This window comes from Lissotriton helveticus, chromosome 5_1 (assembly GCF_964261635.1).
Source record: "Lissotriton helveticus chromosome 5_1, aLisHel1.1, whole genome shotgun sequence".
Lineage (NCBI taxonomy): Eukaryota > Metazoa > Chordata > Amphibia > Caudata > Salamandridae > Lissotriton > Lissotriton helveticus.
In genome coordinates, this window is record NC_136065.1 from 753,994,752 (window position 1) to 754,020,698 (window position 25,947).

General features: G+C 45.2%; 1 protein-coding gene across 3 annotated transcripts in view; it reads right to left on the minus strand.

The window, feature by feature from the left end:
• ZSWIM8 (zinc finger SWIM-type containing 8) overlaps positions 1 to 25,947 on the minus strand; it is a 2,353,271-nt gene that overhangs the window by 1,909,316 nt on the left and 418,008 nt on the right. For all 3 annotated transcript variants that reach the window (XM_078643224.1, XM_078643226.1, XM_078643225.1), the window contains one exon: positions 10,660 to 10,832. In XM_078643224.1, coding sequence (XP_078499350.1) covers positions 10,660 to 10,832 — 173 coding nt within the window. The remainder of the gene's footprint in view (positions 1 to 10,659; positions 10,833 to 25,947) is intronic.

Sequence of the window (25,947 nt, forward strand, 5' to 3'; positions counted from 1 at the left end):
AAGGTCCCCCTGTCCCCAAGAACTCAACCTGATCAGGTTCAAGCTCATCTGGGACAGTTCCTTCTTCAGGCCTGAGATCATCTCCCTCAAGAGACTGATCTGTACTCTGAGCCGGGGGGGGGGGAGACACTGCCTTACCCCCTACTGCTCCTTTTCTTGGAAGGCGAACAGGTGCATTTTTCCAGGATCCAGGGCATGTTCAGTGGAAGACATTTTTGCCTGTGACCTAGTCATAGCAAACACATCTGCAGGGATTCCCAACATTTCTGCATGAGTCCTGAGTTCCACTTCAGCCCAAGCTGAAGTTTCTAAATCATTGCCCAACAAGCATTCAACAGGGAGGTCTGCACTTACCACAACCTTCTTAGGGCCAGTTAGCCCTCCCCAGATGAAATTAACAACTGTCAAGGAATGGTCTGTCCTGACATTGCTAGCATTGGTCACTTGGTACATCTCCCCAAGTATGATTTGCTCAGGAGCCACAAGATCTTTTGTCACCATTGACACACTTGCTTCTGTGTCCCTGAATGCCAAGGCACGTTTTCCATTTGTCAAAGGCTGCTGTCTGTATTTGCCCAAGTTACTGGGACTTACAAATAAGGAGGCCATATCCATGCCTCCATCACAGATCAGTACAGCCTGAGTAGGAACTCAGACTAGGCCTGGGTCCATCTCAGATCCCAGGGGTAACCCTACTACACCCTTATTCTGAGAACTACAACTTGGAGCTGAACTAGGGGGAACAGTTGCCTTAGGGGCAGTGGTAGTCGAAGTTGAGTCCTTGGACTTGTTACTGTCACTTGTCCAATGGGTTTTCTGTTTACAGATTTTACACCATGGTTACTTTTAGCCTTTTCCTTTGTTAGATTGCGACTCCCAATCAGATGCAGATTTTTGGGGCCCTTGAGTAGACCTCTGGTCTTTACCCTTTTCCCCACCCTTATCAGAGTTTTTAGACTCTTGCTTCTTGGAGTCACCACCTTGGTTCTGAACCTTCTGCCTCACCCTGGTTCTGACCCATTTGTCTGCCTTCTGGCCTAATTCTTGGGGAGAGATCAGAGTACACCACATACTGATGCAACAGCTGATTTTTACAATTATTAAGGATATGCTCCCTCATAATTAAATTGTACAATCCTTTAAAATCACACACGTTACTGCCAAGTAACCAGCCTTCCAGAGCATTAGTAGCACAATCAACAAAGTCAACCCAGTCTTGAGTCTGAGCCTTTTAGGTGTCTCTGAACTTTATCCTGTATTGTTCAGTGGTTAAGCCAAATCCATCAATCAGAGCACTCTTCAAGAATGTGTAATTATCAGCATCCTCTTCTCTAACAGCGAGGAGCTTGTCTCTACCTTTGTATGCAAAGGAGAGCCACAAGATTTCTGCCCACTGCTCCTGAGGGACCCTCTGTACTTTAGAGGCCCTCTCAATTGCAGGTATCCATTTGTGGATGCCATCCCCACTCTGGTAGGGAGGGACAATCTTGTTCAGGTTCCTATGATCATGAGTATGTTCTCTACCTCTAGGGACACTGTAGCTGCCCCATGGGGTTCTAGCCCCAACCTTTGTGAAGCTCTCTGGAGCTCCAGGGGTTCCCTATCTAAGTCCAACTGCTCTCTCTTGATTCTATGCTGAGCTTTCTCAAACTCAAGAAGTTTGCACTTTTTATCATAGTAAGTCTGTCTCTTGTGAGCAGTAGAAGTCCTATGAGAAACAGAGCTCCCTACAGAAGTACCAGAATGAAGAGACTCCCGAGAAGGCAATCTTGATCTTCTTGGTAAACTGTTAACCCTTCCAGGTGGAGTAAAGAGCGGGCCACTGAGGCCTTCTCGCCCATCTATGGGAAGAATTGAATTGTCCAGATTAGAATCAACATGATCCTCCTGGCCAGCTTCAGAGTCTAGGTCTTGGAGGTGTTCACCTCTTAGCCTTTCCTCTTCTGCTGCCCCATCCAACTTGCATGCATCATCAAACCCTGGGTTCACTCTGAGAACATCTAAAAGCAATACCTCTATGTGGCGTTGAGCCCTAGGGTTTTTCCCGGTCTTCAATTTTCTAGATGCACACATGTTTCTCAGTTCCTGAAATGGAACATGGTCATACTTAGTTAGCATGTAGCCACTGGCTTCAGCTCGTCATACTAGTGTTAGTGGTGTAGGCACCCACCTAATCTAGTGGGACTACTAAACTCTCTCTTGAGTTGGAGAAAGGGTGTGCTAGACCCTCGACTTACCCAACTCTAAGTTCAATAGAACTTACTTTATTCTAGACTTGTTTTATATGTACCTAAGTACCTATGGTGTTTTTCGGTTAGTCACTCAATAAGATTATCTGGTAAAGCAATAGCAAGCTTGAATCCAACCGCTGCACACCAATGTGAGAAGTTGGCCTGGTATATGCTGTCCACTAGTTATAGTGGGCACCTTGCACCAGTCCAAACAACCCTTATTGATGAATAGGTTTAAGACAACCTTTATTGAAAGCTATCCTAGTGGTAGCTATGGAGAGCTGCCTTCAGGCTAAGCCTTTAAGGAGTGTAAAGCAGCTTGGTTTACCAGATTATAACCTCTTGAATGACCAAATGAAAGGAGAACCACACAAGGTATAGATTAAATATATGGTAAGGTAATAAGGTAATACTTTATTGTACAGTTAATTAAAACCATTACAAACCATCATCGATAAAACAGTTTCGTGTATCTATAGCAGCCATAACAAATTACAATAATACTGTGATAGAATGTAAGAAAAACTGTGATTAGAAGGTGCTGAAGCTAAAACTATTAAAATACAGGCAGGATGTAAGATTGGCCCAAAAACTGGCTAACTTCTATCATACCATTGAAAAACTTTGCATGGTCGGGCTAACTTACATTCCCATTCAAATTCATTTGATTATTGCAGTCCGTAGTCTGCCTGGGTATCAAGAAGTTATCCTCCATGTAACCTTGTGCGTTTTAGCAATAAAGCCCAGTGGACAGCAGAATGCCAGCTGGGCCCTCGTTACCATCCGATTATTTTGGCTCTTAGGGTACAAGTGTTGTACTGGGTTCCGTCACTGTCCTTCCTGCTTTTTTGCTAATGCGAGTTCCGTGCATTCTTCATGCGGGTTGTGGCGCTGGCTTCTGCTCTACAGCCAAGCCAATTTGACTGTTTCTGTTTATTCATTCACTTTGTTAAGACGGGCATCTACGACTTCAAGGTATTTTACCATTCAGCAGCTCAGTTGGACTTCATCACCAGAGAAGCATGCCAGGCCCGCTTGCCTGCATGACTTTATCCGTTTTCTGTTGAATAGTGGTCTCAGAAGGTTCCGGCGATCTTGTAGCAGATCCTTACAGATGGTGATAAGGTGTATGAGGTTTTCTTCGCCGTTGCCACAAAGGCGGCACTTTGCTGGCATTGAAGGATGCAGTCAAGGGGCCAAGTGGTTTACAGAGGGCAACAAAACTAGGCGAAATGTCAAAAACTTCTCTTTTGTCTTTTTGGTGAAGCTGGTCTGAAGATATGTTTGGGGCCTGAGTTTTGTGTAAGATTGTAAAGTTAGCCAGCCATGTGCTCGCTCCGCCAGTAAGGCTTTGTCCTGCAAGAGAGATTCTTTTTTGACAATGTTATTTACTGCTTTTTTGAAGCTGCCAAGGGCCCTTGCAGATCCCATAGTTGACGCAACCCCAGGTGTTTTATTGCGTCCTCCAGGTAAAGCCTTGCAGGGCAGTTTTCTTAAGTTTGCAGTTCCTTCCAGAGGAGAGCGTGGAGTGTTTTTGCTTCTCACCTGCTTATTTTGTACCAGCTTTTTAAATATACTCCTTTGCGTGCCAGCTCTTCCTTTGCGAGTCCAAATTTGAGCTAAATCTGCGAGGGTGATGTGTACCTCGCCAAACCAAAGATCACGCGCAATGCTCTTGTTACTGTGCCATCTACCATTTCGGCGTCCCTTCCTCTCATCGCTTCGCTTCCATAGGTGATAGATGGAATCAGTTATGCCTGAATCACCTTTATTAGAGGGAGGAGGTTTGGTCCAGTGATCTTATTTTTTAGGTTTCTTATAGATACCGCAGTCATTAATCCTCTCTTTTTCATTTCCTCGCAATGTGGCTTAAAGCTGCCCTTGGAGTCTAGAATGACCCCCAAATATCTGTATTTGCTTGTGACATCCAGCTTCCTTGAGTCCCTGAACCAGTTGTTCGTTGTATTCTTTTTACGGTTAGTGATGCACATGACTTTATTTTTTTCTTAATTGATTCTGAGTTTGTTTGTTTTCGAATATTGCGATGTGATATCCAACAGTCGCTGTAGGCCTATCGGAGTCTGGCTGATCAGCACCAGATCATCAGCGTAGAATAAATTGGACAGCTGGGTGCCCCCTAACTTGGGTGCATGGGAATTACTTTCGTTCAGCAAGATTGACAGTTCAGCCATGAAAAGATTAAATAATGTTGGTGCGAGGACGCATCCTTGTTTTACCCCTGTGCTTGTAGGGATCTTCCTGGATAAAAATGACCCTGTATAATATATGTATTTATTACTAAACACTCTCTACTAACCTCTTTATGAGATTAGAGAGCAAGATACACACTATCAACACACTAGAATGTAAGTAAATAGCACAATATAAAATGGGCCCCAGGGGGAGATTAAACCATATATTAAGAAAGAGGTATAAGAACGACAACTTGACTAGACACAGTGCCTAGAGCACGTAGAATCGCTGGGACCCCAAGAAACCACCCAAGGTATTGACACAGGGGAGACGCGTGCAATTTGAGAACACAGACGTGAGCGCCGTACAATCCTATGGGAAAGTTGCGGTTAGAATTTTAAAGATTAGGGACAGAGGACTTGGAGCAATCCCTTTTAGACTTAAAAGGTCCTCAGGCCAGCACCCATGTGAGCACCGGAGTACTCGTGTTACCTCACCCAGGGAAGCCGGGTGCATAGGTGTCAAATGGTGTCAGTAACCGTTGCAATCTTCAATGGTGAGTTGCTGCAAAGTGCCGCTGCCGTGGAAAGGAAAAGTGTACGGTGTGATCCAAGCCTGGATCGGAGCTGTAAAGAACCTGACATCAGAGGGGACAGAGTCTGGGTCACTTCAGGGTACCATGGGCACAGTAGACCAATGCCCACCAATGTCGGGTGTTTCAGGTGCGATAAGGTGAAGCTTGACTCCGCTGCCACGGGGACCAGGAGACGTCGACCAGAGTCCACAGGCGAGATGGACCACGAAGGATGTCGAGTGCTGGGGAGTCGGTGTCCAGATCAGAGACCAACAAGCCTTGGCAACAGCAACCCACACGGTGAGAGTAAAAAGATTTCGCTGTGGACCAGCAAGGTCCTGGTGCCTCCCCAAGCGATGGAGATTCAGGGCACGTCGCAACCAGGTAAGCCTGTTGAAAGTAACAGTCCTCTTCTCAGGGACCCACAAGTCGACGGACAAGGGATCACGAAGGGACCTCGAGAGGAATCACTAAATACCAGCCCACGGGTCACTTGTGGTGTGTAGGCCAGTAATCTTCGGTGGAATCACTGCTCGGGGTCTGGACTACAAGTAGCCCAAAGCACAGCCTCCGGAATCACCAAGAAGCATATGCTTCTGCAAATGTGCAGAATGTCCAGGGGTTCGGGTTGCACGGTCCCCACGAGGGTTTTGGATCGCAGGTTTGCTGAGAGCACGGATTGGCCTCGGGGAAGCTTAGAAACGCACCTCCTGTGTTGCAAAGTTTTCGGAGTCCTTCAGGAGCTGCGTAGTTGCAAACCGGACAGCTGCGTCTTTGGTGCCTGCCTTGCAGGGGAGTAACTTCCTTTATTCCAAGGGAGATTCTTCAGTCATCCAACGAAGTGTAGATAGTTCAAGTTCTGGGATTCTGTAGCAGAGTTTCGTCCAGGTAAATCTAAAGTCCTGTAGTCAGAGATTCCTACTTTATACCCAAAGAAGGGGTGGGACAAGCTCTGCGGACCGTCCTACGGGAGGGTCAGAACAGAGGGGTGGCTACACCCATGTCCTTTGTCCAGTTTCGCGCCAGAGCAGGGGCTGAGTGCCATTGCAACCGGTTTGAGCTGGACTATGCACAGGGACACCAAATGTGCCCCCAGTGCAGGCATCAAAGCACTCTTGGAGTTCACCCACCCAGCCGCAATACACTAAAGCCTGTATGGGAGGTGGTCACACCGCCCTGTGACAGGAAACCTATTGTCCAGCATCCCCTGCCGGAGTTTAGTCCAGCTGCAGGAGAACAGACGCGTGTCTGTGGCTGGCAGCATTCATTTTGTGATGCCAGGGTTTCTGTGAAGCTGGTACCGGGTGTACCAGTGTAGTCCTATTCCTCTCTCTAGGAGGGCGAAATCATACCTCCCCCGCCAGGACTGGCGGGGAGGTATGATTCCAAGGTGCTTGACACCAAACAGGATACGTTTCCTTGCAGCCATTTCAAATATAGCATTTACCGCGAGGTTATAATGCACTTAAGAGTATATGGTTGGCGACATCATAGGACAACCCCGGAGAATAGATTACGAAGGCTGCAGAGGGGCCCTGCCATGCATGGGCACCCTCTCACACAAAACGCAGCACCCTGCCTTCAGGATTGGTAAGGCCTGCCATAGGGGTGACTGAAAGGTTTATATGTGCAGTGATATAAAGTAGATATAGGGAACCTATATCTAAGTAAGGGGTGCATACACCACCTTACACAGGCTTCGGTAGCAGACTTCTTGTGTTATTTTGAATGGTCTCTCAGGGGTGGCAAAATACATGCTGCAGCCTCTGAGAGACCTCTGGGGTACCTATGCACTGGTTATATAGGATACAATATACTAGGGACTTGTAAGGGTACCCCAGAATCCAATCTACATGCAATCATTTTAGAGAGGAAGCAGCTAGGCTGAGGCCCTGGATAGCAGGGTCCAAGCCAGACTAAAGTCGAAAAACAGTCAAACATCAGCAAAAAGTGGGGGTATCTATAAGAAGTAGATCCTACTCTCCAACAGGTATCCTCTTGGCCACATTGGGGAGGGAGCCAAGAGAACCTAATAATCATAATACTGGCATCGTGGCAAAAGCTGATAGTCTGCTGTACAACTATTGTTTGCATCTTAATTATTTCATAATGCAACAAAGGCCTAATGCAGGCTAAAACGGACATCCAATTGGATCCAGTACTGGCACCAGCACAGAATGAACTGATGTGGACCATGGCGCCAGATTAGAAATCTGGACCAGCTTAATTACGAGTCTCAGATAAGGTCCCCAAGGGGCTGTCTTGGATGAGGCCAGCTAGTAAAAGTCTTACTGGGGATCCCTGCAGCTGCATTGGGCCCGAAGTTACAAGAAAGAGAGCCGTTAGCATCTGGAAAGTTTTAAGTATGGCCTTCTTGCAGCAAGTTATCTGCTAAAAGGATAACAAAATCATGCACTACAGCCTGAGTAAATTACGGTCCCTAAGTGTCTCATATGTTAGACAGTAATATTTGGCAAAGGTATGCAAAGGGGATCAAGTGACCACCTAGCAAATGTCACTCATGGCAATGCCCCTGAGAACAGCAGTAGAAGCCACTAGATTCCTGGTGGAATGGGCACAAATGCCAGTCTTTTGGCAAAAGATTAAGAAATATTAATGCAAACATGCAATGGTAATCTTGATCACCGCTTTTCCTTGCTTGGCTCCAGAGAAGTCCTCAAAAAGCTGATTATCTACTCGGTCCAGTCTTGTATGGAAAATGCAGTAGGAAGATAGATACACCTTTCGTCAGAAACAATGGGCAGGTATGAAGGATCAACATTGGTGGTGCAACTTTCTACCCAAAGGGGCTAAGTGATCACTAATAGAAATACAGTTTTAAGGCTAAGCAGGCAAACTGAGCATCGGCTCAAACTGAGAAGCCAGAACAAAAGTTAATACCAAATTTAAATCCCACTGCAGAATAAAGGATATGGGAAGAAGCACATACAACTGACATTTCTAGAAATACAGATCTAAGGGTGACCTTAATAAAGAGGGCTGATCAAGAAGACACACAAAGGCAGCAAGAACAGCCAAATCCCATTCACAGTGGCAAACCCTGTTGTGCAAGGGAGACTGAAAAACAAAATTCGAAAGACAAGACTGGAAAGAAAGCATGCCAAATCACTGCAATAATCACTTTTGGACCAATGGTCAGCATTGACTGTCTTGTTAGCAGTTTTTCAGGCAGCCTGGATTATATCCTCTACCTGTGGTGGCAAGCAAAGGTTTTCCCGCCGACATTACTTACTCCATCTCTACATGTATAAATGAAGTGTGTCAGGGCGAGGGTGGGAAATCGGATCATCTTTTGGAGAGAGCAGCTCTATTCAGTGTGAGAAGACTCTGGAGTTCAAATGCAGAGTTCCACCAGTTCAGCAGACCAAAATTATTTATGTAGGGACATCCCAATATGGAGAAGGTCATATCTTTCACTTCAGGATGCAGATTCCATTCAGGATCCTGCAATGAAAAGTGACTTAAGATGTACCTGGACACCACCAAGAAAAAATACCCTACTGCAGAGTCCCTCACCACAGGTGCGGGGATTCCCAACTTAAGATCAGAGAGCCCACATAGGTCAGTCTATGATGTAATCTAAATTAGGGCTTTGTCCAACAACTCTCCCCAAGACTGATGCAAGAAAAGCCTTAAGGACAAATCCAACTGTCATAACTTGAGAATACTGTTGTTCAGTCTTTGATCTGGCATGTACTAAAGGTCTCTATCCATTAATTCTGCCAAATCAGTGCCCCAAGTCAAAGAGGAGGCATTGATAAGAGTGGTCTGCAACTGCCAAGAACTTAAGGGTCGTCCTACTGCAGTCTGATGGGTGAAAAGGGATAGAGTGGAATGCAGTCCCAAGTGATTATCTCAGTGGTTGAGATTAATTCAAGCATTCCTCCTGTATTTTGTTGTTTGTTCCAGTAGACGTTCTAAAAGTGCAAAATGTATGACAAGGGCCCTATGCTCACTGTCTCACAGGGCTCTAGTAATAATACCTCAATGAAACGGACTAAGTAGGCCAAAATCGGTATGCGATTGCTTATGTTGCTGGTCAGAGGGGATATGGCCTGTTAGTTAGGGCTAGGCTGTTCTTACTTGAGCAGGACCAACAATAATTTCCATATTGCTGGTCTGTGTCCAGCGTAGTATGGCGGGTGACAAATGATGGACCAGAATGTAGCCCTGCACGATCACCAGTGTGAAGATTAATTGAAGCATTGCTCCCAGTACTTTGATGTTTATTGCTATAATCTCTGTTAGGCATGTCTAAGGAAACAGAATCCTAGCCAAATAGCTCACTCATTTGAGCGAATATCTAGCCTTTACTGAATGACTCAGCCAGGGGTTGGCCTTGAACAAGGCTCTAACTTTTTTCTCTTGCCACTCGAATAATGTCCACTGACTGAGTTTTGCTGAAGTGGGTTGGGGAAGAGGTGTTAGTGCCACCTGGCAGCGCTGAAAAGCTAATGATTGTGAAAAGATGGTCAGAAACAATCTAGCTCTGGGAGGATATACACGAGGATAGGATTCTACATTAAGAACTATCCACCAGAAAAGCTAGAGCAGCATTGCTACTTAGACCACTGCTGTAGGAAGGTTTGGTGTTGCTATAGGAAACAACTGAATCAATTGTGAGCAACTAGTTGAGATTAGAAGAGGCAAAGAAGATTCAATGAGCACAAGAGGGAGGGTTGAAGAGAAACATCATTGGCAAGACCGCGAGGTAGATTCCACTATAACAAATGTCAGAGACACAATCTGAACGCAATGCTTCACCTGTTCTCAAGAAGAGAAGATGGACATTCTTAGCCTGGCAAATAGGACAACACATCACAGTATCATTCCTGTTCAGGTTGGCCTGGAAGTACAGATATTTCAAGGAAGGGGTGCCCGCTCATGCCCATTTTTCTTTAACTAGTAATCAACATTTCAACAATTGACTGAGGCACTTTTTCTGGTGTTTCTTGTTACAAAACAGAAAATCTGGCAGCTGAAGTTCTGGAAACAGGAGCCACCTTCTGCTGTCAAAACTTACCTTCAAAGCACACGAAGCACCATTGAATCTCTGATGGAGGGGCAAAAGGGAGGAGAAAGGCAAATGGAGCTACTCAGTGAGGGAACTCACAGCAGTGAACAAAGAAATTAGAAGGGTTTGTTTTTTATCCACTTTTTATTAAACCCCACAGTTTATGCAAAATAAAGGTGGTATGACCATTTTCCACCCCTCTCTGAAATCACCACATATACCATGATGTGATGTAAACTTACCAATTTGGTAAATTCCAAGCAGCCCTAGGCTTGCATCACTGACCCACCACTGACATAGTCTTTTGCTGTAACCTTATCAAATGAATGACTATTTTTTAAAACCTAAAAACACAGTTAATTAACTTTCCCCTCTATACATCTCACACAGCACTTTGCCTTGCATGTATGTCTTAATGTTGCTAATAATTGTTAAAAGAGGACCTTTAAAGTGGAGTCCACTAAAATTGTGCGCACTTCCTAAAATGTGTAAATCCCTTCATTTAACTGTAGTCGAGAGACACAAGCAACACAAATAAAATAAAAAGCTTACAAGTGGATTGAGGCAAAAAATAATAAAGTAGTCTTTAATTTCAAGGTAGCTAGCACTTGTGCAATCAAACCTACATTGTGTATTCTGAAGAGACAGAGGGCTACTACATGAGCACACCACTTGGCACCAGCTCCACAAGTGCAGCTGCACGAGGTTATTCTGCAGCGGTCAAACATCACAGCAACGTTGTAGGCTCCTTTTGGTGGTGCCATTTGAGGTGGGATCACAGTGGCACTCAGATGAAATCCTGTTGGGAGAGAAATGAGAGAACTGTACAAAATCCTTTTACCTAGAACTAAATTTCTAAAGGCCAGCACAGAATAGTTCTTTCTAAATGTCCCTTGCCCACTTACTAAACAAGATTTTTGGTCCTCACAAGCTACTTTCCATTAACTCTCACCTATATCTTCCTCAGTTCCTCCTGCCTGATCAGCAATATTCCTAAGGCTCACTTCCTGAGACCATGTATAAAACCTGCACCATTATATCAGTTTGTCTCTAAAATATCTAGGATAAGCATGTTACTTACTTAACAATAAGTGTTCTCCTGATCTGGATTCGCCACTAATTCACTGTTTGGAATGGAATACTCGCAGACTGCTCTGAAAAAGTAGTATCACAACCAAAAAGCATAGAGGGAGCAACAAACTGTTATAAGCGAACTCTTGCTTCAGACAGCTGCTGTGATAGGCAAATCACAAAATTGAATGTTAGCAAATATCACTACACCTATCCCATCACCAAACTCAGGTTCAAATTTGTATTGAAACACTAATAACATTTATGTTGATATAGGAAAAAACAATATTGCATGCTCATAGAGGAAAACAAAAGAGAGTGAGTTGCCAACACCTTCCACTTCCACTTGTAATTATACATAGATTCGAACTCAAACATACCCCATGAGGCATACACTGCACATGTAGACCTCTACAGGACAACTATATGATAACTCACACAGACCATTACGGACAAATGGGATCTCACAAGAAGACTCTTATGGCCTTCTGGAGTCATACAAATTAACAAACCCAGAAGCCACGTCCAAAGAACCTACAAGATAACAATCAGAGGCACACTAAGACATGGAGAGAAATCATCATGGTAGACCACTTCCACACAAATCATCAATAAACCCGGATGTCCAGACTAACCAATCAACAATACTGAGCCAACAAAAAAATGTCTGGTCCACAACTGTCGATCTTTGCTTAAACATAGCACTGAAACTGCAGAAGTAATCATCTCATACAAAATCTACAATGCATTCCTTACAGAAACATGGCTGAATGACACTGTGGCTCCCATGATAGATCTACTAGTTCCCCATGATAGATCTACTAGTTCCCCCAGGCTTCACCATAACACACTGCGACCAAGATGGAAGAAAAGGAGGAGGCCTAGTGGTCATCTACAAGGACACCCTCAAATCAATACTTTTAAAACTGAAAAATACTCCACTTTTGAATATCTAGGAATTAACCTGACTTCAGCCTAACCTTCTCCAAATAAAATACACACAATTAATCATCCACCAGGAAACCAACAGCTTTTCACAGAACATTCAATAGATTTCAGAACATTCAATAGATTTTATAACTCAACACTCCCTCCTGGAAACCAACAACATAGCCTTAGGTGACTTCAACATTCACTGGAAAGACACCAATAACACCCTGATAAACCTGAAACACTTAATTGAAAACAACAACCTAAAACTCTGTCAACCACACAAACAAAAAGGAAGCAACATTAGACCTGCTAATAGCCAAAGATGAATCCTTAAGTCTTGAAACCATTCTACCTGTAGACAGGTCAGACCACCATATCTTTCACTTACACCGTAACACAGAACATGAAGATATCAAAGGACACGCCCACAGACCCAAATGTTGGATTAGAAACACAAAACAAAAACAGATGAATTAGCAGAAGAGATCAGCTCCAACATTTCTCCCTCCAACAAGCTCTACTTAGTGGAAGACCTAACAATAATCTACAACGAAATACTATCAGACATACTCAACCAAGTAGCCCCAGTAAAACACAAGAAACTAAAAAACAAACCATCATGCCTATGGATCAACAAGGAACTAAATGAAGACAACTCAGACGAACGGAAATAAACTGGAGGCAGGACCCCCCCTCTAACCTCAACTACTACAGCAGGAGAGAAACTGATACAAAACACATCTTTAAAATTAAAGCATGTGTCTTCCAATTGCAGCCAGACTAAATAAATAATTGCCCAAAACAACCCTACAACTTCAACAGACAACAAACACCACACCAAAAACAATGGTAAAAGTGGAGAAATGTGAAAACTTATTGAAGTTCTTTACAGAAAAAAAAGCCACGAAAATAGAAGCATCCTTGCGCAACAACCTTGACAACAAGGACTCCCCAAAGGAAGACACACCCACACCTAAAACAAATGACCGAGGACGCAGAGACTGTGGCACACACACTCCCACTGTTCTTGAAGAGCAATGCAATATGGCAGACATTAATAACACTATAAGAGAAAAAAATCATCAAGATCATATCAAATCTAAACCCAACAGTTCACACTGCTGACTCCTTCCCATCACAACTAACAAAAACTCAAATACATCATGGCGCCTACTTTGACCAATATCATCGCTTCACTAACCCATTGCACAATGCCAGATTGCCTTAAATTAGGACAGGTCATCCTACTCTTAAAAGCGGGGTGCAGACTCCCAAAATCTTAACTTCCACCCAGTAACCAATCTACCTTTTCTAGTTAAAGCCCTTGCAAAATGCGTACAATCCCAGCACAGTCAACACATAGATGACCAAAACCTTCGACATACTTTAGTCTGGCTTAAAAATAGACTGCAGTACCGGAACAGCTATACCAAACATAATTCATGACATATATAGGATGCCTGACACGGAGAACTCAAGTCTGGCAATACTTCTAGACCTTTCTTCCGCCTTCAACACGGTTGACCACACAACACTACTAAACACCCTAGAATCACGCATGGTAATCAAGGGCATAGTTCTAAAATAGTTGATCTCAAACCTTAACAGTCACTCACAACTAGTCAAAATGAATGACTCCCTATTTAACACAGTCCCAGCCAACCAAGGTGTCCCCTGCAAGGCTCAATCCTGTACCCCATATTATTCAACCTATACATGGAACCACTGACAATGATCCTGAAATAATCTACCTTCAACTCCCCCCTATACAAGCACAACCTTAAAGTCACTTCACCAAAGGCTATCCTCCACCTAAATAAGATACTAATGGAAGTGCAACACTGGCTACATTCAAATCACCTAATTTTCAACCATAAAAAGACCACATTTTTACTAATCTCCCATCAAAACAACATTTCTAATAATGGATTTCTCAACTGGATGCTCTTAACTGGCAAACAACAATAGCAGACCACACTACATCACTAAGGATCACACTAGACAAACATCTCAAAATGACTACCCACATACATACTATAGCAAGACATGATGCCATGCACAATCCCAAACTCATAAAAAAAAAAATCAAAGCCTTCATATCAGAGGAAAACCGCAGAGATATGATCCAAGCCATGGTGATATCCAGACGGAAACGCAACCCTCACTGGTACAAAAAAAAACCACCTAACATGAATGAAAGCTAAACTAAATTCTGTAGCCAGGCCAATTTCAGGAGAGAAATGTCCTAACCACATCACACTCACTCTTGCAAGACTTAAATGGATACCAGTTGAAGCAAGAAGCACCCTCAAACTAGCCTGAATCACACACAAGGCCATGCACCAAAAAATAAAACTATCAAACATACTGACCAGATCAGGAAGAAACGGCACACTCAGGAGCACAGACACACTGTTTCTGGAACCACCGAAGTTAAAAAACATAGCTCATACACACGCTCACTCACCCAAAACGCACAAAGTTCATGGAACTCCATTCCACTGGAAATCGATGCTAATCCATCAACAGCCTACTTAAAGAAAAGCACAATATCCTTACTACTAAAAAGACACCTTGGTATAATGAAGGAATAAGCCTGCCAACACTAGTTGCTAAACCCGATGGGACCGCACGACATAAAATAGCTGGCCTGTTGCCTTGAAGGAAGGAAGGAAGGAAGGATAAACAAAACTCCACCTCCATACCAAGAAGCCCTCAAATTCCAAACAAATCAACAATTGGCAACTACAGGGAAAAACGCAGTACTGAAGACAGCACTGGGGTGGCTAACAAACAGATTCTTGGAAATAAAGAGCAAACCGTCTACCCCTCACAAAACTTACAATCTTTAAATCCCTATCACCAGACTGGGTGAAACTGGACAGTGACCTCTGATATGTTTTAAAACCTATGTACAGAGAAACCTTTTATGTGTATTGTACAGCGTTTTGATACCCTTTGGGTCATGTATGCGCTAAATACAACTCTCAAATAAATAAATATGACTATCTCCATGATCAACCCCTTTATGCTCTGCCATGAGCAGTGACAAAGGTATATGTTCCTCAGTTCCCACAAAGGTATGTATCACTGACTCTTTCTTCACAATAAATAAATTCACAATTCTACGTCTGAGAACCCTTTCACATCCTTTGAGGCACTATGCATATAAACAACCTAACACAATGGTTATTTGTTTCCTATGTTAAAGCACTTAACAAGGTCACAAAGTTTGGGTGACTTCCAAGCAAGTAAAGCGAAAAAGGTTAAGTAATCTAGACCTACTCTGGACCCTATTAGAGAAAGTTGTGTTTTTTCAGAGCACATGTCCAACCTCATAACAAGTGCCAAATAACAATAGTAATAACATTTTTAAACAATATTCAAAATGTTACACTGGATTCCCAATAACCAAGCAACTATGTTGTAATCTAAACACAGATGCCACTGGTAATAGCCACATTTGACAACATATCTTGACTCCATATAAAACAATTCACCCAATATGCTCATTCTCGGGGGTAAAGAACAAGTTACTTACCTTTGGTAACACCTTTTCTGGTTGAGACTATTTAGCCATAGATTCCTTAGCTTAAAATATTCCCCAGGCGTCAGGCTGGATCTGAATATACTACCAAGGAAAGGGGTCAAAGCTTGAGAGATCCAGCACCAAACGTCACTACCTGTCAGGCCTATTAGATCACCACTATACCTCGGTGCATTGGGTCTAGGATGTAAATGTAAATGTATAGTATTTATATAGCGCACTTCTACCCGGAGGCCTCGTAGTGCTGTATTCATACCGCTGTGGAACCCTTCCTGGCTTTCCTGTGAAATGTCCACTCCTGGGCACCCCCAAGGTGAAGCCAGGCATCCAAGCGCTGCTGGGGCAGTTGTGGAGATTAATCAAGCTATTGGCCAGAGTCACAGAGTGGGACCCATGATTAGACTAGGCACCGAGGTGAGAATTATCAGGTCCGGGGAAATTGAGTCCAAGAGCCGCCGAGGCAGGAATTGAACCCTGGTCCCGGGACAGACCTCTGCATCAGGGTCTGCCGCTCTAACCATTGAGCCACGCTTCTCCACATACATCCCAAATAGGTGGTTATAAACCACCACTATCCAAAGCTAAAGATTGACCCTGCACCCGAGAAGGATACGTACTCTTGTATATAAATATCCTAATACATTATGTATTAACAATAGAGAAGGATATTGAAAACTAGCTTCCCAGAAGAAAATAACAGAAAGTTGTGTATCTTGATTGTAGTCAATGTTAATCTTTTATTGAAAACCACTTGTTTTAAAAGCACCACACAATTGCTTGCCAACGCGTTTCATCCCTCATGGGACTTCTTCAGGGCTAAAAGCAATTCCAAAACACTATTTACAATATATACACACAATAAAAACATACAATACGCCTTTGACAAAAAAAAACATACAATACAGGCTGGCTCTGGAATTTTTCGAGCCGTACCTCTGCGCAACGGTAAATGGTGTAGTCCATGTTGAAAGTGAGGTGTACGGTGCCTATCTAGCTGCCACCCGAGCTCCCATGTTTCTTTTCATGACATTTCTGTACTAGAAACACAGAGCCACAGCAGAATGCTGATGACCAGTGTGCAGACACTAAGGACCTACAAGGGTTACCATATGAAGAGAAATCTGTCCGCAGATCGGGGAGGATTGGTAAGGGATCTGTGGTTAGATAGTCACTACCCGATAAGGTGTTACCGAAAGTAAGAAACTTGTTCATCACATAGAGACTTCTAACCGCAAATTCCTTACTTCAGAACGGATACCCAAGCAATAACTCCCAGAAGTTGGGTCTATGAACAGATGTAGACCCGAAAGTCCCATAGGACCAAACGGGCAAACTGCGCATCACGACAGACCTGACTGTCCAGGCAGCAGTGGCGGCTCCTCCGCTTTGGCGGAGGAGCATTGCCTCACTACTTTCAAGCAGTGCAGAAAACAAAAACATGAAATGATAATAACTTTCAACTTTGATGGCGGGCGTGGCTGCTCTGCTCATGGAGCAGGGCAGGAGTGGTTTGCCCACTCGTCTAAGTGCGCAGTGACTGATCAGACCTCTCGGGCCGCCCAAATCATTCATGCGCACTTTCCCCAATCTCCATGCAGGCTGGATTACAGCCTGCATGGAGAACACGGCCACCCCTACAGCGCATGGCTGAGCGCCATGTCATGGTCCTAAGACCAATCACAATGCTGCACTGCAGCGTTGTGATTGGCTGAGGGGCGGGTGCCTGGTTGCCCGCTTCCTGTTCCTGAAGTCAGAAGGACAGCAGAGAAGAGGCAGCACCGGCAAAAAGGTAAGGTATTAAAAAAATTACGTTTTTTTGTTCAGCCCCCTTTCACGATCACGACCCCCCTCCATAGAGAGTGTTGCAGTTCACTAACCCCCCAGATTCAATGGGCACTAGAAAAGCGGCTTTATTTGTCAGAATGAGTAGAGAGAAATTATGCATCAGCTTGAATAGCAGGATGTTGGATTCTGCTGCCAACTGGTTGCCCATGATAGTAAGATGCCAAACTAAAGGGGTTGTGAGGTTGCAGCTGCTGGGGTGTGGGGGTGGAAGACTGGGTAGACCTCTATCTATGTGTCCCACTAGGCTTGTAGGAGTCAGGTTCGCAGCCACGAAAGGTCTGGGGAGCTGGTGGGCCATGGTGGCCGAGCAGGAATGGAAGCGTCTGGTAGCCCCTATCAAAACCACAGAAGGGGGAAAAGGCAGAATGAGGTTGATATGGGGCCATGGAAAGACACTTGTACCGGGTGGTGGCTTTGCTGTCTTTAAAGCACTAGCGTGGAATCTGCCATCGAAGGACATGCCCACAATGGATGCCTGGCCATCCCCTGAAAAGTCTGTACATCTCAGCCAGGCGTGGCTTCTGAGTACTATTAACAATGCAATTGCTCTGCCTAGAGAGTCGGTCGTATGCAGTCCGCAGTGAATAGTGAACTTTACTGCGACCCTTGCCATTGTTAACAGCATTGTCAGTATGGCTCGGACCTCCTCCGAGACCATAGGCAGCACCTGCCCAAACGAATGCCAAACTGTGTATTGGTCCACGAGGCACAAGGTGTAAACCAATCGCAGTGCAAGTCTGGCAGAAAAGAACATTCTCTTGCCAAAGGTATCCTAGCCTCTTAGATTCCTTATCCAGTGGAGTGGTAGGGAACACCCCAAGGTTAACTATTGAGGTGGAGGCCTGGACAACCAGAATTTCTAGGGAGGGGTGCTGGGTGAGGAAAGCTGGGTCCCCAGCTGCAGAGCTATGGCAGTCGGCAATTGTCCTGTGCACAGGAGCTCATGTGCAGGGCTTGGCCTATGCACCAGGTAGGACTGTGAGGGCTTCATTAAAAGGGAGGAGAGGTTCTGTGAGGGGTGACTCTTGGCTGAAGCACCTCTGTCAATCCATTTCTTGACTAGTACTGAGAGCAACATAAGTTCTAGGACCCCAGCGGCTCTTCTCACCACAATGGTAAAGCAAGCTCTTTCCTCTGTAGCCAAACTAGGAGGAGAGGCTAGGCCAGTGCCCGGGGATGTGGCATCTGCCAGTTCCTCATACCAATTGTCCTCTGGCTCTTCTAAGAGGTTCTGGTAGCCAAATGGATCCTCAGATCCTCCTCAACAATACTCCTCACAGGGTATATCAAAAAAGGAGAGGCCCTTTGTAAGAAGTTGGCTCAGTATACCCAATACCAAAATGAGGTATAGTGTGCGCAGAGTCCAGGAAGTCCCCAGAGGTATAACAGAGGCTAGATTAGGTAAGTACGAACAACTCACTTTGTGGTAGTGAGGGAGAGCAGTTAGGCTTATCCACAGGGTGTATTAAGCATTTTATTGTATTCACTCAATCAAGCACACACTCAGATACAGCATCCAGACCTATTAGATAAGTATAAAGAAAAGATATACTTAGGATGCATTTTAGAACCAAACAGGACTTGGCACTGGTAGGTAACATATACTTTCAAAATGCAAGACTGTTTAAGGTAATTGCAGTTGTGCACAAAATTACAATTGTTACAGGTTGATAAAGGCTTTGGAAACAGTTTAAATTACCCAGTAATTACTTTTTGTTACTTTAGATTACTTTGAGTACTGGGGTGGTATGCCTAGATACCACACCTCAGGATCCATACATACAAGGTAAGAAAGACTTTTTATACTTTGCAATAGGATTCTCTTTTCTACACAAAACACAGTCCAACACAGATCTTTTTTTAGGCCCATAATCTTGTTACACGGATTCCTATGTGGAAAAAGTGTTAGTGGTTTCTCAGGTAAGTACACAACTTATGAGGGTGAGTTTTGGAGGTTAGGACCAAGGTTCTCCAAGGTCTAGATGGGCACTCAAGTTGCACCACCAGTGGCACTGGGGCGGCCCGGTGCAGAGTGCAGGGTCCTGATGTTAGCCAATGGGGCTATGCGGGCCTTTGGTTAGGCACTGCTGATGAGCAGGCAACTTTGGCATGGGAGCAAAGCTCCTAGTGTTAAGGTCAGCACTGCAGGGTCCAAGGACCAACACAAGAGCTGCACCGCCAACGGCACTGGGGCGGCCAGGTGCAGGGTGCAAAATGGATGTAGAGGACCCTGTGTTTCCCCAATGAAAACTCTCCGTTTTGCAAAGTGCCTGCAGGCTCGGAGAGGGAGACCTACTGAAGGCTGCCACCGGCTGGGCTGGAGAGGTAAGTTGGGATCTTGGGGGATGCCTGGACACCGTCCGTTGGGCCATCGAAGGACATGGGTCATTGGGTTCAGGGATGTCTTCTGGCGTTGGGTTTTCTTATGAGCCCCGGTCACGACACTGCAGGCGTCGTCTTGAGGTAGGTCTTGGAACACCACATTCCAGGTCTGGATCGCTGGGGTGACCACCTTGGGATGTTGGCCACTCAAACTCAGGCCATTGTCGTAGAGTGGTGCAGAATCTCAGAGTCACCGGAATCCGGATTCTGGAGTTGAGTCTTTGGTTCAGCAAATCTGGAGTTCATGGGAGACAGAGTCTGTAGGACGGTTGCAGGGCAAGTGCTCTGGGGGTTGCTGCCTACTGGACTCGCCAAGGTTCTTGCTGTAGGCAAGACGTAGACGGGACAGGCCGGTAGGGCTGGGGCCAAGGCAGTGGTGTCCTCTTCTTCGTTCCGGATCAGCACAGCTCCTCAGTTTCTTCATTCGTTCTCGAATCTGAGGAGGAAAGGTTAAGGGTGACCCTAAATACTAAATTTAGGGGTGTTAAAGCCATTATGGAGCTGTGGAGTTTGTAATGACCAACTACCAGACCTTATACTCTTTATGGCTTTACTACACTTACAACGTCTATGAGTGGACTTAGACCCTGTAGGGGTACAGGGCTCATGCTCTCTGTACTCTCTCCTTAGGGCTAGTGCACCATGCTAGAAGGGTGACTTATCTAGGCCTTAGGCAGTGGATTGCAGGCATGGTACACAGGGATATGTGCCATGATGAGGAGGGGCCGGAGAGGGAGAGAGAGAGAGAGATTTTAAGGTACATGACCTCTAAGGGTTGCACATAGGTGCTGCACCCCTGAGAGGCCTTCCCTGGTCACAATGCCCATGGTACCTGTGGCCAGTTTAATGCTAATTGTGGATGCAAAGATAATGTCTTGAGAAAGATCACAGGCCAAGCCTGATTGGCAGGGACCCAGGGCACATCAAGTCAGGTTGCATCAGATGTCAGCCAAAAAGTGAGGGGGGAACCATGCAAAAAGGGGCCCTTTCCTACATCCTTGCTCAAACTCAGAAGGCTGTGTTCCTGCTCCCACCAGAGTGTACGTTGGACGATGCCAATCAGGCTCCATATCAGAGTCCGGTGTGGTGATGGGGTCGGCACACTGGGACTGACGTCAGTGGAACTGACTACGGGAAAGGTTGTTGTCTTCGATCAGACCACACCCAGCACTGTATCCAGAGGGCCTGGATGGCACTGAGGGTAGACCCACTGCCGAACCATGAGGCCCGAAGTCGCTCTAGAGGGGTCTACCCGCCAAAAATGAGGTGCATGGCCTCATAGAATTCACGTAGTTGAACGGGGCTTGTTCTGGGGTCCTGGAAATTGAGGGAGGTACAGAGCTTACCCAGAGGCAGGCTACGCGGATGACGTGGGAGCTGGGCCTGGGGACGTCGTTCCCAGGTCTTGTCCGATGACTGGGACCGGTGTGGCAAAGTCGAGGAGTGCCTCAACTTGTTAGATTGCTTAAACTTCTTGTGAGACTTACCAGATGACTGTGAGCGCAATGACTATCACCTGCAAAGTCTCCACAAAGGGGCCTGGGATCTTCTGGACCGGAACCTGCAGTGTTGTGGAGTAGACCACCGTTTGGGTAAATAGGAGTTTATGGGATCGCTCTTGCAGCGCCTTAGGGGTCATGGTGCAGCAGTCCACACAGGCATTGGAGTCGTGGCCCGGCTCCAGAGACAAACCACATTGAAGAACAAGGTTTAAACCCCACAGGTTTTTTGTGGAGACATCAGCGCACAACGAATGTCGAAAAAAAGTTGTCGAAAAAGTGGACACTCCAAATCTGTGCTGATGGCACATAAAGAAAAGAACTGATGTCAGTGCCCTGGGGTGCAACTATATGGGTTGCGCCCATATCACTGACGAAGAGCCAAACAATGCCACCTACTGGCGTGCAGAGGAAGTGCCTGGAAATTGTCAGATCCAGGCTGACACCTGGGGAATAGTCTAAGGTAAGGAATCTATGGCTAGAAGTCTCTATTAGACCAGCTTTATTTAGCAGAAAATAAACCTAAAAAAGAGAAGTTCCAAAACACTTGGGCATCAGATGCCCTACAATAAAAAAAGTCCCAAAATGATCAATCTATTTTGGTTCCTCACACTATCAATTTTTTAAAACTAATTTAACAAGTGGAAGTTAATCCTCTTTACTTATTTTCTAACACATTTCAAATGGAAAAGAGGTGCTTGTTACTTTCTTTATGCATGGATGAAGTGGTACGAGTGCTAGAAATTCCATTGCTCCACCTGAAATATGCCAGGTGGAGTATTAACTTTCAGCTGTGAAACAAAGACACAATTTAGATGGGAAAAATTAAATGACTTGATTCTAGAAATCTGCATTGTGGGATTCTGAATATCAAAAAAGGTGTTGGCTGGGCCTTCCCCATCAAGCAGTTCACCTCTGCACGTAGGAAAGTCAGAGTTTTTTGTGCAAAACAAAGGTTAAAACTACATATGGGAAGGCTACTTTGACCATAGGTATGAGTGGAAAATGTCTTACTGTACAGTGAAAATCTAGGGCAAAATGTTTGTAATCTGGTTGCTGAAGAAGAAAAATCATAGAATCCTCACTGTTTGCCCTCTGAAATGTATCCAGCATGCAGATGGCCATCTTAAAGCATTCATGGTGAGAATCTAAAACATTGCTGTACACAACCTCCATGAAGTGCATGTAAAGAAAGAACCATGAAATGACATGTAAATTCACATAGTGCAACAAATGCCCGAAGAAGTCAGATTGCTAATCTTGAAGGTAGACTCAGCCTATGGAAAGAACCTGTAAAAGTATTTAACCTTCTTACAGAGAAAAGAGCCAATTTTAAAGGCCTTTCTGAAAGGAGTATGCAGCTTCATGCAGGTCCAATTGAGGGGGAGGAAATTGCAGACCAGGCAGCCGTAACCGAAAAGACTCTACCTCCAGATCTCTTTCTCCCAACTCTGGGAATAACAACTAAATTGTGAGCTGCCGAGCAAAGAAGTCTACTAGGGGAATACCATTGGAGCATGGTTTTAATTCCAGCCAGGCTAGCACCGTACAGTGCTTTATGAACAATGCACATAGCTTTAAAAGTGGCACACTTCTGTACAAGAAGCCAGTGAAGTTCAAGCAATCCTCTCGAGACTGATAGATGCTTGGGGAAATCTAATGTCAGCCTTGCCCCTGCATTTTGTACAAGTTGCAGATTGGCCAGGGTTGTCTTATTAGCATCAAGATGGAGGGCGTTGCAATAGTCGATCTTGGAAGAAATTAGTGCTAAGGCTACCTGTTTCTATGCAAGGGAAGGAATAAATGAAAAAAATCTTCAGTAAGGTTCTGAAACCGGTCGTTACTGACCTGGAGGTCTAAAGACAGATCACAGTCCAAGAGGACTCCTAGATTTTTTGCTGAGTTTGTTAGGGTGGGTAGATGCGCCTTGAGACCCTACGGGTGAGTAGTGCGCTCTATAAATGTATTGATTGATTGATAGATTCCCAGGCTGTCTGGCCACCAGTTCTGGTTCCAGATCGATGGTTGGCTGCCAAGCATCAACACCTCCGCCATATCGCATTCAACTTAAGGCAATTCTTGCCCATTCACGTGGCCACCACCTTTAAGCAGTTGTTGAAGCTGGAAGCGGAGTCATCGATGTCTTTTGAGATGGACACGATGATGTGTCTCGTCAGCATACGACACGGCTTGTAGCCCAAAGGAGCACAGTTTGGCGAGGGGGGGGGGGGGATCATATAAGTTAAACAGCGTAAGGCTCAGGGAAGAATCCTGAGCCAACCCACATGGCAAGGAAAAAAGGTCAGATTTACATTAATTTACGATCATCTGGAATCTATCCGTGAGGAAAGAAGTAGGAAGTTTCAGAGCCATATCATCTATACCCAAGGTCTGTAAACGTTCAATGAGTATGGTAGGGTACATGGTGCCAAAGACTGCGGCCAGATCCAAAATGATCAGGGCCATGGCCTGCATTAACATGACACCTAAAACTGTCTGTTGCGAATACCAGTGGTTTTCTATTCCATAATGGCTTCTGAAACCAAACTGTGAGATGACCAACAATCCCTGTTCTTTCACAGGTTCCATCAGGTGATGGTCAAGATGCTTCTACAAGATCTTCGCGGGATTGGAAGCAGGTAGATGGGGCGATAGTTCTTCGGTCATTAGGGTCAAGATTAGGTTCCTTGAGAAAAGGCCCGACCACCTCCTCTTTTTGCAAACGTGGACCGCACCTAGAACTAATTGCTCTGTTCATAATGTGGGTAGAGGTTAAGATATTGTCTTGGCTGCCAGTTGGAGGATCTTAGGGGAACAAGATTCCAATGGAGATTCCCTTTTTTAAGTTCAACAAATGTGTCTCTGTTTGATCGAGAGTCAGGGGAGGGGAACGAAGACAACGTTGCTAGGTGTGTCTCCTCCACCTCAGTGGTATCTAAGAGGCTCTGCTGCTTTTAGGCAATAAGACAGGAGTCTGTGTGCTCATCTTGACTATAAGATGCAAATTCTTCATAGATGTTAGAAGCTTTAGTGTGGAAGAATTCTGCCAACTTGTTGCAGAGCTCTAATGAGCCCTCAATTTTCAGAGGGAACTGGTACAGATACGGGCTGATGAATAACTTAAAACAATTCTTTAAAGTAGCTTCCAGACTCAATTATATTAGTACAAAAGAGAGATTTTTCTTCTCTAATGGCTTTCTTGTACTCTCTAATGCCATTTTATATGGGATTTTCTCCTCCTCTTTATACTGTTTTCTCCAGCCACGTTCCTGTCGTCGACAGGCCAGCCTCAGTAGTCTTAACCCTTCGGTAAACCATGGGGTTGTAGGCATTTTCCTGCGAGGTTTTAATTCCCCCACTGGGCATGACCATATCTGAGGCTGAGCTCAACCAGGCTGCAAATTCAGCAGCTCCCATGTTTGCATCTTCGAACTCAGTGCAATGCTTACTTCTAAGGGCACTAGCAAAAGATTCCGCTGGGACATCCTCCCAGTTCCTTTTAAGTATCATGGTGGTGTCAAGAGTCTCTTTGATCTTAATGAAAAAAATATATAAAGAAAAGGTTACTGCCTGGCGATCAGATCAATGTAGAGGTAATACCTCTTGCACAGACAGCCAGGCATCATTAGAAAAATCCTGTCTAGGGTGTTACCCACTGTGTGGGACCTCTAACCACTTGTGAGAGTCCAAGATAGGCCATGGTATCATTCAGTACCCTAGAGTCACTACTCCTGGTTTCCTCTAAATTAAAATTAAAGAAGCTAATCAGAGTGATTTTGTTTTTATCTAGGTATGGTTCGATCAAGTTTGCAAATTCAATCGGGAACATGGACCTAGGGCCCGGAGGTCTGTATGACAGAATGCCTTCAAATGAATCAGTGGGTGAGATTATTATAGAGAAGTGAAAAGCATCACTTCTACCTTGCTGTAGCGCCTAGTTGGGACGTGCTTACCCTGTTTGGACACTGCGTGGACTGCACGCATTCCACCCACACCTCGCCGCACCCGCTCCGCGGGTGCCGCATCGACGGCCCACTGTGAGGAGGAGCAGTCTGGGAGAGCTTGGTGAGACTGCAACAGCGTCGGCGGAGGGCTGCAGGGCTGCGAGCGTGACAGGGACTCCAATTCCCAGGAGTCCCTGACAGACCGTCGTCAACTTCCGGTCCGCTCTCCCTGCCGGCCCGCCCACCGCCCTCAAACCCTCCTATAACTGGGGTTACTTCTACCGCAGCGCGGGACGCAGCCCGGAGCAAGACCGGGCTAAGAGCGGGCCGTTTGAGGCCGTTCGAGGACGGCAGAGGACGGCCCTGGCCCTTAACCCCTGTATCGGTTTCCTGCCACATCCAAGGTAGGCGGAACAAATAACTGTTATCTGCCCATTTCTAAAGAAAACCCAAGTACTTGGACCCAAGAAACATTATTATCAGTCTGTGTGGACTTTTACGTTAGTATAACTATTTTGTGTAAATCGCGTGTTTTATTGTCATCTCCTGTAACTGTGCCATTTATAAAATGTCATTACGTTCAGGCAAACCACGCATAGTCCAAGTTCAGACTCCCAAAGGTGTGGTTTCGGGGCCATTGGATGCTTTTATTTCTCGTGCCACAGGAGTACTCGAAAAAGAAATTGCTATGGT